The sequence below is a fragment of the Mytilus galloprovincialis genome, chromosome 5 (genome assembly GCF_965363235.1).
Source record: "Mytilus galloprovincialis chromosome 5, xbMytGall1.hap1.1, whole genome shotgun sequence".
In the NCBI taxonomy this organism is placed as follows: Eukaryota; Metazoa; Mollusca; class Bivalvia; order Mytilida; family Mytilidae; genus Mytilus; species Mytilus galloprovincialis.
The window spans coordinates 53,231,634-53,248,017 of NC_134842.1; the positions used below are offsets into that span (position 1 = coordinate 53,231,634).

General features: G+C 31.5%; 1 protein-coding gene across 1 annotated transcript in view; it reads right to left on the reverse strand.

Annotated features, from left to right (window-relative positions):
- Positions 1–5,694: 5,694 nt before the first annotated feature.
- Positions 5,695–16,384, reverse strand: part of LOC143076027 (uncharacterized) — a 39,305-nt gene continuing 28,615 nt past the window's right edge. Inside the window, exons 12-17 of the mRNA XM_076251639.1 lie at positions 13,847–14,729; positions 13,009–13,062; positions 11,760–11,942; positions 10,858–10,971; positions 7,571–7,620; positions 5,695–5,894 (exon numbers count right to left, since the gene is read on the reverse strand). Of these exons, the coding sequence (XP_076107754.1) occupies positions 5,864–5,894; positions 7,571–7,620; positions 10,858–10,971; positions 11,760–11,942; positions 13,009–13,062; positions 13,847–14,729 (1,315 nt within the window). The 3' untranslated portion in view covers positions 5,695–5,863. The remainder of the gene's footprint in view (positions 5,895–7,570; positions 7,621–10,857; positions 10,972–11,759; positions 11,943–13,008; positions 13,063–13,846; positions 14,730–16,384) is intronic.

Below are 16,384 nucleotides of genomic sequence, written 5' to 3' on the forward strand. Positions count from 1 at the left end.
CCGTAATATAATGGCCTATTAATATATGGACTTAGTCACCTGTCGATATGATCTGAATTGGTCCATATTTAACGTATTGATCTCGTAAATAGATCATAATTGATAATTGTATTGTGTAAAATTTATAATACAAATCGTGAAAATGGACAAAGCAACCTTCTCTCTTTTTGTCAGATAATCAAAATGAGGAATTCCATAATTAAGTGCATATGAATAACTGATTATGGACAAGAAAACTTAGGAAAAGAAAGTAAATTCTCTATTTTTTTTTAAAATAAGAGGCACACGTGAGATAGTAGCATAACTTTTGGATATCAAAAAGCTATATACCAAGAATATTAACGACATATATTTTATTAGCTTGGAAGCATAGACTCAAACATACTAAAGTGTATGTCCAAACTGTAGAGCTGAAACTATTCATCTTTGTCAAGTTCTAACACATTGCATATTTATGAACAATTGGTCTGAATAATTCGTCTAGTTATCACTGACTGTTAACGCTGAGGTTGTCAATTTATGGACCGTTCATTGAAGTTGCATTTGATTGATATCCAAATGGACTGGGAATTCAGTTTTTTTTGCCGAAGATATGGTTCTCTATCGGCAGTTCATAGAATAGAACTAACCACCACAATACTCAACAGTGCTGAGATTGGCACTAAATACTGATAAAAAAAATCAATCAATTTCACATTGTCGCAAAATAACTAACTTTTCAGGAGCCTGTAATTCAGTGGTTGTTGTTCATTTTTTGTACATAAATAAGTCCGTTAGTTTTCTGGTTTGAACTGTTTTACATTGTCATTTCTTGGCCTTTTATAGCTGACTACTGTGAAAGTACTTTAATTCGTGGGTATCAATTTTCGTGGTTTGAGCAATGTTTACTTGTTCGTGGGTTTTTAAATTCGTGGATTTTAGTTTTCTAGAAAAAAAAATAAATTAAAAATTAAAGCCTTTATAAAATGATTAACGAAGGTTACAAATATTCTGGATTGAGGAAATTGAAAACGGTAAACACTGACCCGTAACAAAGTTATCAACAGATTAAAGACCATCAGAGGTGTTAATTAGGCCATAAACATGTCACCTAAGATAACATAAACAAATGCTATAAACGTATCTTAAATTGTCAAATAATTCTTGTGAAAATCATGCCCAGCATGAAATTATAATTTCCCATATGTACGAGAACTACAAGGATATAAAATGAACACTTTATAATACCAGCATATCTATACCGGAAATTTGACTTTCATCGATCAAAATATTTTTTAAGAGAATTAAAAGATCAAAAGTTGTACAATTTAGGTTATTAAAGATTAAATGGGTATAATCCTGCATGGGGTTGTAGTTCTGCGACTACTATGAAAGATTTTACGTTATTCAATATATTCTCTAGATCATATCAGAAGACAAACCTACCGATGGGGATCTTTCCATGTCTTGATTTGGACAATGGTTGTTTTGTTTCGTTGGACACTTAAATTCGTGGATAAAGTCATCCACGAAAACCATAAAAATTGGTACCCTATGAATAAAAGAACTTTCACAGTATGCGGTTTTGGCTTTGCTCATCATTTTTTAAGACCGTACCTTTAGTTGTTAACTTCTGTGGCATCTGTTCTCTTGTTGAGAGTTGTTTCATTTGCAATCATACCACATCTTCTTTTTTATATTTGCTGATAATGTGATCATTCAGTCTTAAACTCCTTTGGCTTTTAAATATGTAAATTGATGATCTTGATGCTGAACCACAGGCACTTGTTTCTATCCATTGGAAGACCCACTATCAACATATATTTACGAGTAAATATACGTTGATAGTGGGTATTCCAATGGATAGAAACAAGTGCCTGTGTGCTGAACCACTTTTTACTAGTCTCACCATAAAACGTTGTGGCGATCGCTCTTAAATTCGATCAAGCCTAACTTTGCTTTTAATGTTTTCCACAATACTTGATGAAATACTTTCATAATTACATGCATATATAAAGTATATTTTTGTAATAACATGTTTGTATGTTCAAATGTTATGGTGGAGGCCTTGCTTTAATTTTTTTTATTAAACTAGTTGCATTTAATAAAATGTTTGCATGTTCAAGTAATGGTGGAGGCCTTGCTTATAATTTTTTTTATCAAACTAGTTGCATTTATTGTGAATTAATTGTTAACCCATTACAGTTGTAAATAAACAAAACTTCTCTGTGTGCTTCAATGCTGCAGATCAATACATTAGGAAGACTAGGAAAACATTTCAAAAATGATGATACTTCTTAATTTGGCAAATAAATATTACTTGTTGCTTCCAATTTGGCAATTATTATTATCAATGTAATGGAAATCACTCATGGAAAGCTCTTCGAATAGTAGTTTAAATAATATCCATTTATATTTAAGTTAGTGTGGACAAAAAAAGAACATACATGAAAATAGCGGTGTTGCAGTCCATTGCATTTACTATTGGTCTTATGCATTCTTTTTTAGTTTATAAAATAAGATAAATGTTATTAATGACAATTTGTCAACATTTTCGATAAAGTGCAATTGATATTCTTACCAAATAATGGTGATTATACTATTTACCTTCATGGTGTATTTAAAGTTTATAAACTTTTGTACGAAGATGCAAATAATGGTAAAATTAATTTGGCGTCTAAAGTAATAAATGTGTTATGTAACCTTGGTTTTAATGATGTATGAATTTCACAAGATACTAGTAAATAATAATTTGATTGTATAAAAACACGTATTACAGATCAGTTTTTACAGGTCGGAGCTTCAGAACAATGTAACAAAATTTGTATTCATAAACAATATAAATTAGTATTTGGTAAAGAAAAATACTTAAATTTTCATTGTAATGTATCTATATTAAATGAATGGCGTAGCGGTACACTTAAATTAAATGTTAAAATTGTTCGTTATCTTAATACTGAAAAGAAAAAAATAGAATTTGTATATGTTGCAATATGAATGTTTTAGAGGATGCATCTCATTTTGTTTTATCATGTCCTGCGAGCATATAGATCTGTGCGAATAGAATTTTTAACTTAATTTTACTATTCTTGGCCAAATTGGTACAAGTTAATAATTTATTACAAGTTCATTGTAAATCTATGACAGTAAAACTATGCAACTATTTAAATGCAGCTTGGAAAATTATATCACATATATTGTCATAATATGATTGTATACTCTGTAACTACTGTTCTCTGCTATTTTTTGTTTGTCATATCATGTATATGCTTCTTGCAAATAAAGTTTTCATTCAATTGTTCATTCATTTTATACATGACTTATTGAACCATTTTATAAATGTAGATCAAAGTAAAAGTCATTAAATAAATCTTTAATTTCTATTTATTAAACATCTTATATTAGATTTGTGTATTTGATAAAAAGGTCAAGTTTTCATGTAATGAGATACTTAATAGAGGATCTGCTAAATTATGTAAGACCGAGGTTGATTGGTAATTGGTTCAATATGATTGGCATTAAAGGAGGTTGGACAATCTAATTCAGATCCCGCCCTTTCTGTTGATTGTTTGTCGTTTATGTAGGTAATGACGCATTACTATTACGTAATTAAAATGACTTAACTAGCCTGTAAATTGACAGAAACAAAAGACATGCATACTTGAATGAGCTACTCAAAAGATACTGTATAATAGGTAATTTTCGTGGTTGTAAACTTTTACGCCTATTTGTACGGTCAATGCAATGCGCGTCTATGAAATATTATCTTCAGCAGCACCAGGGCATCGCAAATTATATATATGGACATCTAAAATCAATGTTTTGCAATCTTAAATTGTTAGGCCCTAATCTTGTTACTGGTAATTGAAATTGTTGTTTTCTACATATATATATATATATATAGCCGAACGGGGACAATATATCAAATATAGTATTTCTTTAACTATATAGCTTCATATTGTAAGAAGAGGGAAGAAATTACTGTAAAACAGTTGGGTTGTGATTCATGCATTTGGTCTAGTCGAAAAAGAGTATACAAGTATTATGTCCGAAGTTGTAAATCCCTCAACATAAAGCTATCCACATTTTGGTGAGAGGTGAAATTTTTTTAATATTTTTCCCAAAAAAGTATAGAACACTGTAAAAAATCTAATAAAAAAATAAATTCCACTTTAAAACTTTTAAAGTTTATTTACGTGAGGGGGTCCTGGTAACATAGGGTGCTCCTTTTCCCAAATCCCTCTTCTCATCCCCCTCCCGAATCCCACCCTTGTCTACTTTCTCTCAATGACTCTTGCTTTGATAACCTTCCCAACCATTTATTTACACAGCTATATAGCAAGTCGAATAATTTGGTGACCGATCAAGTACCTTTTATTTCCCCTTTTCCTCATGATTTCAATTATTTTTTAGTCACTTTTATAAAATTATATCATTCTTTGAAAAGTCATACTATCGCATTCCCTTGTGAAATTCTAAAAACTTGAATACTGGCGATTTTGTTTATTCTCCAAATTACGAATAATTTACACCTTAAGAAAGTATGAAACCTGCTATATGATTACGCCAAAAATTTTCATATTTCATATGTACAGACACGAGAATACCACGAGACTTTTTTTCATCATGTATACATTTTGTAGAATTAGTAGCAAACCAGTGCTACTTTAGGTTTGGGAGGCTAGTGATGGAAAAAGACTTGGGAATAATTGATTCAATTTTTCCCAAAAAATCAATAATGTGCTAAATTGCAAGTATGTCATTGTTTGAAATAAAATTTAAGAAAACATTTAAACAATAGGAATAACTTGTTGGTATCATTTAAAACCTATAGGTACGTAGGTATAACATATATGTAAACACACATTGTCTCCAAATATAAAATTTATTTGTACCAAGCTTACAACTAATAGAAAGTACATCATTGCTGAGAACTTCTATCTTGTTTTGAGCTTTTTTTAATTTGGAGGGAAGAACATAAAATTTCCACAAACAAGTCTTATTCATTGAATTCATAAATAAAACTTAACCAAAACACATTGTCAATTTCATAAAACAGGTGATCTAGTCAGTGACTGTATATCACAAATGGTTGCCACATTTGGAGCAGGAACTGCTTACCTGTACAGAAAACTTATAATATCTCCTGTTTTTGATGGGGTTCACGTTGCTCAGTCTTTAGTTTTCTATGTTATATTCCTGTTTTTTGTCTTTTGGTTCTTTTCTTTTCTAACCATAAGGTTGTGAGTTTTTTTGTTTTTTTTTAATGAGCTTGAATGTCACTTTGATATCTTTCGCTTCTATTTTAAGATGATGAAAATAAAAGTGAAGATCTTTGTGAAAAATACTAATGGTTTACAGTGACCAGAAACTTAAAATAAGATGATGTGGTACGATTGCAAATGACTCAACTATTCACAAGGCAAAGATGTTACAGGTCAGCAAGCAACCTTCAGCAATTAACACATCCATTACCATATAGTAAGCTACAATCACCCTGAATTGACAATATGTGAAACAGTTTTTAAAAAAATCAATGACTCCATTTACCCGACTAACAGTTTTAAAATGAAATACAAAAATGACAGACATCAGAAACGAACAATACAATACAACTGGATTACAGGTTCTGTGCTTTGGACAGGCATATCAAAATGTGGAAAATTTATCAGAACCAAACTAGTTTGTGTTTTCGCGATAAAATAAAGCATCTGGTTAATTAAAAATTTATTTTATCACACTGCATTTGTAATAACATTACATTTTTTTAACAAACATAAAAGTTTTGTTGTTCATGACACTTCATTATAATTTGTGTTGAATAAGGATTTGACTGCATCACTATATCAATCTCCATTTATTTTTATAGGAAAAACTGCATATTTCATCTTGATCTCTTTTTATTTGGTTCCCAGCTAAAATAGAAAGAAAGAACAAATTTAGTTTGCAGAATGAGAGTCCAATCTATTACTTTTGTAAATAGTTGCTTCTAAAAACAGGTTAAATTAATGCATCTTTTAAATCTTAATTTAAAAAAAAATTAAAATATGTTTGAAAAAGTGACATAATATGTATGGGTTTACAATAATAATTATTGGGGCCCTTTATAGCTTGCTGTTTGGTGTGAGCCAAGGCTCCATGTTGAAGACTGTACCTTAACCTGTAATGGATTACTTTTATAACTGTGACTTGGATGGAGAGTTGTCTCATTGGCACTCATACCAAATCTTCTTATATCTATATATATATGAAATGTGATAGTCCAAAAAGCAGCCAACACAATTTTTTTTAAATGACTTAAAGAAAAGATTTTATACAAAGATATGCAATATACAAGTACCATAGTCCCTGTGCTTGTTTTCGTGATATAAGCCATTGAAAATTCGGCTGGAAATGATTTTCTTTAGATTTTTCATGCATTTTTAAAACATTTGTTATTTTTTTTCTTTCAAAATCAATAAAAAAATAACAAGGATTTTATAAGATTTTCAAAAAAAGGGCTGTACAAGAAATATGTAGTAAAATTATGAAAAGAAAAGTAGGGGTTAGTGGGTAAAATTTTAAATGACAATACATGGCTACAAGAGTGCACTTGCATGAAATGTCTTGCCTTCTTAATTATATATATATAACTGACCATTGATTTTATGTTGAAAGTCCAAAATATAAAGCTTTACTACAAGAATCACAAAAACTGAACAGGATCCAAGAAATATGAGGTCAAGGTCAGATAAAACAAATAGGGAATACATGCACACCTTACAATCATTCAATACACCAAATATAATTGACCTATTGCTTATAGTTTTAAAGAAACAGACTTAACCAGGAAAACTACTCATTGACCAATCAACCATGACAATGAGGTCAAGGTCAGATGATATCTGCCAGACAGACATATTGCCTTACAATCCCTCCCTAAGCAACAATAATCGGTGACCTATTGCTTATAGTTTAAGAAAAACATACCAAAACCCAAATAAAATGCTTTGCTGTTGGCAGCCTGATACCACTGCAGAGGTCGAAACCCTGAACAGTTGGTGCAAAATTATACACAATATTCAAGCTTGATAATGGCTGAATTCTTAACATAATATAAGTTTTGGACAAAAAATAAATGTGTTGAAGATCTTAAAAATCTATCGCACAATATTGTGCAATTGAATATTTTTTCTTGAAACTTTCCGCAATTTACAAAATTTCGAAAGAAAAATATGAACCCATTGAAAAATTTTGAAAATCCCCCCACTATCCCTGTGTCGAGCTTTCTGCAACTTTGACAAAAACAACACGATTCCAAATATCTTGAAAAAATTCAGATATAAGAGGAGCAAGCATACTTTAGTAAATTCAAAGATATCTTAAGGGGGTAAACCTTGGTTCAGGGAGATAGCTCCTTAAATCAGTTATGCGTTTGTAAAAGTCAAACTTCATCAATGAATTTTAAGCATTTACCTGAAACAGATTGAAAATAATCTATGTATCCTAGAAGCTTATAACATATTTATGAAAATGGCTGACACAAACGTACTGATGATTTTAAGAGTTATTTCCTTTAACCTAGGTCTACCTCCTTAAATTGTTTGCTTACTTAAACAAATCTTGAGCTTTCTTCTCTGATTCATTTGTTTGACTCTCAGCCTGCAATAAATACAATATGTTATTAGTTCCATGTTATGGAATTTAAGGGAGTTCGCTTCTCAGTCTCAAAGTAATTCATTTTTCAAAAAACTAGTTTATATAGATAGGGGATTAATAAAGTAATCCAAAGAGCAAAAAAAATATATAGGTCACCGTGCTTGTTTTCGAAATATTAGCCATTGACATTTTGGCGGGAAAATATTCTCTCTTGACTTTTTATAGCTTTATCATTGACAAGTTGAAGTTCTCAAAAACTGTTAAAAAGTAATTAAAGTTTTATAAGACTTTTACAGATGGCTTATCATTATACATGTAAAAGATTTACAAAAAGAAAAATGCGGGTCACCGGGCAAATTTTTTCAAGGCATTCAAATTGATAAAACCAGAGGATTCCGAAAATCTGACAAAAAATCTAAACATGACAAGCCAGCTTCCTTAAATATTTCCTATACATATATATACAAATAAGAAGATATGGTACTATTGCCATGTGAAATCTCTCCATAGGTGAACAAATTTACTAAAATAAACTGTATGTCATTCACAGCCTTCAACAATGAGCAAAATTCTTACTTCATAGTGAACTATAAATGATCATGAATTGATAAATTTAAAACAATTCAAACAAGAAAAGTAATGGCTTGATTTCTGTACAAACCAAAAAACAAATAAACAAGAATGTGTCCCTAGTATACGGATGCCCCATCCACATTATCATTTTCTATGTTCAGTGGACTGTGAAAATGGGGTAAAAACTCTAATTTGGCATTAAAATTAGAAGATCATATCATAAGGAACATTTATACAAAGTTTCAAGTTGATAGGACTTCAACTTCATCAAAAACTACCCCGATCAAAAACTTTAACCTGAAGGGGGACAGATAGACCGATGACGGACGAACGGATGAAGGGACAGACAAACGGACGCACAGACCAGAAAATAAAATGCTCATAAATGGGGTATAAAAAGGAAAAGTTTGTGAACACATATGACCCCTCTCAAGCTCTGTAACTTTCCAAGTTAAAAAGGGGTGTAACTCTAGAACAATTTATGACGTACAGCAAAAATTTAAAAAATTAAATTACTGTGTATTGTGGTTCTTAGCAATATGTATGAGTTTCATAAAATTTGCATAAGGCAAATTTGTGAAAGATTAGGTGATTTTGTAGTTCAATTCTACTTGTGTATGAATACCATCAAATTTGAATTTGCAGGTGCCAGATTTTCTCACTGTGTTGAAGACCCAATGGCAGCCATTGGCTGTTTTCTACTCTTTTGACAGAATCCCCATTTCCATTCTCAATTTTATGAAGTAAGAGTGGGGAAACAAATAAATTTGATTTTTTCTAAATTTTAAAGGGGCATAACTCTAAAATTGTGAATATTTTACTGTCCAAATTGTTGCTCTGTCTGTGTGTTGTGGTTTTCAGCATTGTGTATGAGCTTCATAAAATTTACATGCAGCAAATTTAAGCAAAATTTGGGTAACGGAAACATTTTCAAAGTTAAAATGAATATAATTCTACAAAGTTTAATGACTCATTATCCAAATTCAAGTTTTGGGTTTTGGTTGCTATCATTGTATATGAAATTTCATTAATTTGGATAAGACAAACTTAAATTAAAAGTGCAGAAACTGAAAAAATAGCATTAATCCAAGTTATAAAGAGGCATAACTCTATCTAGATCTGTTAATGACATACTGTCAAAAAAGTCTTATTAAAACCTTTTAATACATGTGCTTATCATGTTATAATAATTTGTACTTCCTGTCACATATATCAGTATCAATTATATATACTATTATTGCACCTTTGTTTACCATGTTGTTCTAATGTAAATATGTTCACAATTTTATTGTTTGTTGAAAAATGTTGTACTAACATACCCCATGTGGGGGCTTTAGTGAAATAAAATGTCTTATATCTTATGTCTTTTATGCCAAATCATATTCTGTCTGCAAGTTTTGGTTTCTAGCATATTGTGTATGAGTTTCACAAAATCAAAATGAGTAAAACTTAAGTTCAAACTCCACTGTGGCAAGGGTATAAAACAAATACATGTATGAAATAAAGCAAATAAAAAATGACAACCACTGAATTACAGGCACATATAGAGTGTGTCAGGGTTAAACATGTTTTCTGGCGCCAATGTTTGCTTTGAATAAATGAAGATGGTAGGTACTTTAAATTCAGCAATTATCGTGATGTTTTTATTATTGCGAAAAATGCGACAGGATTATAATCGCAATAATTTAATCCCATTTTGAAATAACAGGATTTTTTTTCAAGTCGCAAAAATTAGAATTGCATTGTAGTCTAAATAGATAAAATCGCAATAATAAGTGCACGCAATAATTTCTGAATTTACAGTATACCTCAATGATAGACATCTAGAATGCAACATACAGTCTTCAACAAAAGAAAGGTATCCATAAAATATGTGAAGCCCTTATTTTCCAGAGTTTATAAAAGTGGTGAATAAAATTAAACAAAAATATCAAAAGATCACCGTTTTTACAGGCCAAAAATGCATATAATGGTTTACTCTTTTTAAATTGTTATTTGGATGGAGAGTTGTCTCATTGGCACTCACACCACATCTTCCTTTATCAGACCACAGATAAATTATCACGTTGTGATTGGTTAAACACCGTCACGTGGTGACCCCATATGAGACCATAGGGGTTAGTAAGTTTTATAGGGGGTTCATGACGCGTTGATGGTGACGTCATCTATTAATGTTGTTGTGTTTCATTGTTTATTTTTCAACAAAACGCATCAGAAAAAGTTCAGCATCCGATAAATTCGTTATACGGTTAACTACTACCCCCTACGGATCCATAGAGAGTGAATAAAATTCATAGGGGATTCGGCCTCAGGCCTCACCCCCTTTGGATTTTGCTAACCCTCTATGGATCTGTAGGGAGTCAGTAGCAAACCATATAACTTATAATATCTATCTATATATTATCATTAGATGTCAAATGTGTAAGATAACTGGATACATTTAACATATATCAATGCTGTGTAAAAAATATCAATATTTACTAGAATGTGTATCGTATATCATTGCAATCATTGTAATAAATTTAATTTATCTGCTCTTACCAGTGGCTTTTATTCAATTTTTAAATTATCTTTTGTTTCTTTTAGGTATAAAGTAGATTGTTCTCCCTGGACACTCATGCTTCCTTCACCAATAAAACTGACCGCCATGAAAAAAGACTCTCTTACCTGAATTGCTTCTTTAAACCAATCATCTAAGTCCTTTCTATTTGTTGCGGTATGGGCAATTAGATCACTTCCTCCAATAATTCTGGGTAAACTATTTGCTCCTGCATTTTCTGTCTATAACAACAAAACATATCATGTCAAGTGGATTCTTTTGACTTCTTTTTTATGGTTCATTGATAATAATTAATTTATCTGATAATGTAGGACTTGTAACATACCATTCAATCATGATCACTAGATATAAAGCAGGAGACATTTCAGTGTATGTACTGTATTTTTAAGTAGTTGCTAACAAACAAATGGAGCTTGATACAAATGAAACATTATGAATAAAAGGCATAGGAAATGCAGTAATCAGATACAAAATTGTCAATTAGTTATCACTATTCAGTATTGGAAGTGGTTGCACATGCAGAGAGGTCTAAGTAGTATCAACATTGATAACATGACTGCTACACTACTTTCCAAGGTTATGGAGAGGGTTGAGCACTCACAAACATGTTTAACCCCCCAACATGTGCTTGTCCCAAGTCACAAGCCTGTAGTTCAGTGGTTGTTTTGTTAAAAATGATGCTGTTATTTCATTGTATTTTTCTCAATTGTATTGATCAATATTTTCATATCTGGGCCTTTTACAGCCACCTATACAGTATTGGTTTTTCTCATTATTGAAGGCCTTACAGGTGCCTATAATAGCTAACATCCACTTCATTTGAACTTAGGTGGATAGTTGTCTTATTGGTTCTTCCAGGCACATACAATTATTTGATTTTTTGTTTTAATGTCAATTTTACGCAGCATTTTATAAACCATATACTAAATCAGAAAGAATGTTTTCTTTTAAGATTTGACATTCGTCTTTTCAATGTTACCTGGAATTTTATATATAATGATAACAGTACCTTTCTAAACTTTTTGTAACTTCTGACCAGTTTTCCTTTCCATTTAACATAACCCTCTGGTACTCCTTCACTAGATTGTTTTTTAGGTTTATTTGGTTTCCTAGCAACCAGGTCAACAAACTGAATATTGATACACCTGGAAGGCAGGTCTTCCTCTTTGACATAGTCAGTTGATCTGCTATTCTGAAAAAGCAAATATAACTTAAGAATTTAAAGCTACTTTTTGTATTTTTACTGCTGAGTAAAAGTATTGATCAAGCATATTTGGCACAAGAGCACCTCAAACTTTGTTAATGTGCACATGGTCAGCACTTTTACATCCCTATTAAAGTACGATAAAAGATACATTAAATTCTTATAGTTACAATTTAATGTTAAAATGTAAGGAGTTTTAAAAATCAAATGATTGTTGGGTTTTTTTAATATATATTCCTATGCATTTACTGTAACTTGCCATGTAGCCATGCATGAATGTTGAATTTTATAAGGAAATAAAACTTCACTTAAAACATTACATGATTGTTGTCTGCCTATCAAAATTATGGAATTTTTATGAAGCATATATGTAAACTTATGGATTTGAATAAAGATGAACTGTTGACACCGAGATATGTCTTGCCTGTCAGTCAAATATTCTCCGAGAACAGCAACATTGCTATTAATCAATTCAAATGCTGGATTATGACCTTGGGGGACCAGCCTCCAAATAGTCCTCAAACTGATATGTACTGGTGGTAATGCAACTTTAAACAAAATATCTTAGATCTTCACTTGTAAGTGGTTTTTATCAATTTGACTAAAGCAGAACAGTTAATAAATTTTAATGCATCCTCCGCCATTATTTATCTGAAAATTTCAGGGCAGATAGATCTTGACCTAATGAACAATTTTACCCTGTCAGATTTGCTCTAAATGTTTCAGGTTCAGTGATATAAGCCAAAAACTGCAATTTAACCCCTAAGTTCTATTTTTAGTCATGTCAGCCATGTTGGTTGGCAGGTGGGGTCATCGGACATATTTTATAAACTATATACCCTATTGATGATTGTGGCCAAGTTTGGTTAAATTTTGCCCAGTAGTTTCAGTGGAGAAGATTTTTGTAAAAGTTAACAACGACAGACGACCATGACGGATGCCAAGTGATGAGAAAAGCTCACTTTGCCCAAAGCTTAAAATCATTACAAAAGTAAATTATCACAGGGTTAGTTTTCTACACCTAACATGATCTATATTAAATTTTTGACCCTACCTGATTTTCCTCAGCTGCAGAAATAAAACCAGTCTGTGGTTCAGTGACTTCAGTCTACAGAAGAAACAATATATGATATTAATAAAAGAAGAAACAATAGCTGTAGGCAAATTTTTCCAGCTTTTTTTGTTTGATATTATTCCTGTGAATCAAAAAAACAGTATGGGTTTTTCTCTTTGTTATAAACAGTACAGTTACCTATAATTGTACCACTTAACTTGAGTTCTTGTGTATAGTGATCCAATATATGAAATCCTACCACATCTCCTTTTTTTAATATAGAATAGTTGTCAACTTGTCATATATTGTTGCACTCTGGTCAATACTTAACATTCAAGTGATTGTATAGGGGTAAGGGTTATAAGATCATGGCACTTCAGTCATTTAAAATTGAGAATGGTACCGTAATTGTGTATGTGTCAAAGAGACAACAACCCGACCAAAGAGCAAAATACAGCCAAAGGCCACCAAAAGGTTTTAAACTGGCATTTAAACAAAAATTGTACTAGTTCAGGGCAAATGGCCATTACATTAAACTCCAAAACATATAACATGTATTAAAAAAAAAATACTTACAAAAGCCAGAGGCTCCTGACTTAAGACAGGCACAAAAATTTCTTAGAAATACTTGAAAGTAAAATGTATAGATAAATTGTTATAACAATCCATCTACAATTTACTTTCAAGTCTTTATGAACTATGAATGCTTTGTATGTGTTCGACATATCTTTTTGTCAAAAGGAATAATGTATTTTAACGGTACTATTTTATAGTTAAAAGATCTTAACTTAAAAACAGAGATTCTGTTATTTATTCTCATTTGTGTCACTTTTCTCACCTTTATTTCTTCACGGTTTTTATCCTCAGGAACAACAAACTTTCCAGTGCCATGTGTTACCATGGTTACAGGAATAACAGTATTATCCTCATCAGCAACAGAAGAAGTCTGTGGTTTCTTCTTCAGTCTGTCAAATTCATCATCAGAATTTTCAATAACTTGTCTCTTTTTTCCTTTAGGTTGAACATCTATTTCTTCATCCGAATCTTCTACTAAAGTTTTTCGTTTACTTGTTCTCATCACATTTGCACCAGTATTGTTTTGTTCATTACTATCTGCATCACCATCTCCCATATGTTTTGATTTTGATCTGGGTGCTGGTGATGCTTCATGTTTGACAAGTTTTCTTTGACTAGACCTAGGTTTACCAACATGAAATTCTTCATCAGAGTCTGACATATTTATTGATTCAGATGCTGCTTTCAGTTGTTTTCCTTTTATAGTTTTTGTATGAAAATCTGGAAACCCATCATCTGAATTTGCAGATGAAGTTTTAGGTGACTTCTGTTTAAGTGGTATCTTTTTACTTCGAAAGTCTGGAAATTCATCCTCAGAATCGTCTACAATGACACGATGCTTATTTTTACTTTCAATCTCATCATCAGAGTCCTCAATAATTTCCTTTTTGAATTTTCCTGCCGATTTATTTTGTTTCTTTGATTTTGGACTAGGTGATCTCTGTGATGTCGTTTGACTCTTAGGTGATATATTCCTTTGTCTCCTCGGTGATGACCTACTTACAGGACTTGGTGATCTCTTTTGTGACATTCTACGACTTCTACTTTCATTTTGACTTTGCACAGGAGTAACTATTTCTTGTTTAACTTTCTTTTTTAAAGGTGTTGTAGCTTCCTGTATTTCCTCCTCTTCATCAATTCTACCCCTATTACAAAAGAATTTGAAATATTTAATTGAAAAAAAACTCTCAATATTAAATTGTAAATGTTGTTATAATTTTGGTAAATATATAGATATCCCTTTTCTTTACATTATTCATAGGAAGTTTTGATCATTTGAATACTGCAAATTAGGATTTAAAACTAGCAATTTTAAACAGTAATCTGTGGCAACCAACAATGATGTCAGATAAATTGTACAGTACGGGTAGGGACTTATTTTTATGGATGTCTTAATCCGTCTAGTCGGATATGAATAATCCGACATTTTTATGGTAGGTAGTATGGTCATTAATCAACAGATCCAGGTGTGAATGGTCCTTTCATCTTAATCCGTGTTGCTAGAATTACGGTTCACTGATTTCAGAATCAGATTACCTGTAATTTTAACCTCTCAGTCACTTTATTGATTATATTAGTTCTACATCGAATTTGACATAAAATATTTTTACAGGTGAAGTACCAGAGAAAACTTTGTTTAATAAAAATAGCCTATTTTTGTTAATTATGGTTTTGATATTTCAACTGTTATTTATTTTTTTTGTTCCTAAAAAATATTTTTATTTTATGTTCCTTTTCGTTTTTTTTTTTTTTTTTTGTATCTTTTTCTTATTTGTTTGCATAAATTTTTTAAACATATATATTTTTTACATGTATTCTATTTCTTGAAGCTTACGGTTATTTTTATTTAACTGATTTATTTTCCACGTAAATCCATTGATTAGCAGAATGCTGTCTCAAGTGTTGCTGAATACGTTTTAGTTTGACGCGGTCACATGCAAAATACTTCTATAATTTGTATTTAATATTCAGTCTGTGTTGTGTCAGTTCCGAGATAAAAATAATTACAGTGAGCAATACTTATAAAAAAATATTGATTCTTCCGCGGCATAAGTTTATTTTAAGATTTCCGTGTTTGTTCATTATGCTAAATTAATATAATTGATCTGCATTTTGGGGTAGGGGGTAAAAGGGGTCCGGATATTGAAATCCCGGGCTTAAAAACACGAAGTACCGACATTGCGAAAAAAGAATTCCCAGATCCCGAAAGGGTTAATCCCGAAATCCCGAACTTAATTGCATAATATTAATTTACGCACAATCCATGTAAAAAAGGAAACTTGTATGTTATATTTTTTATAGCAATCTATAAGAAAAAATTGCTGTGAAAAGACAATTCCATGATACACATACACAACAGCCCGAGTGGATTTTTCTTTTTCCACCTGCCCACCGTGGGCAGCCCACCCATGCCCACTCTAGCTATAGTCTCTTTTTTTTTGTAAAAATATTGATTACAAATGCTTATCTGCTTTTTTCAAGTGATTGTACTTGCAAGTCTTAAGATTAAACAAAAGAAATTGCATGTCCACTCCTATGGGTGGGCAGAGTGGACAAGGTAGAAATTTTGTCCACCTGGTGTCCACTCCCAAGGTGGGCCGGTGGATAAAGCAAAATCCACCCAAGCTGTAGTGTATCAGTGATCAACAGCGTGTGCACGTGGTTGAACTTTAACTTGACTCCACGCACAATAATATTGAATGCTAATAAAAGATATTAATGATCGATTTTGTCCACTGCACAAGATTTTTATATGGCGGGAAATGTCGTAACAGTAAACACAGGTGACCTTACTGACCGA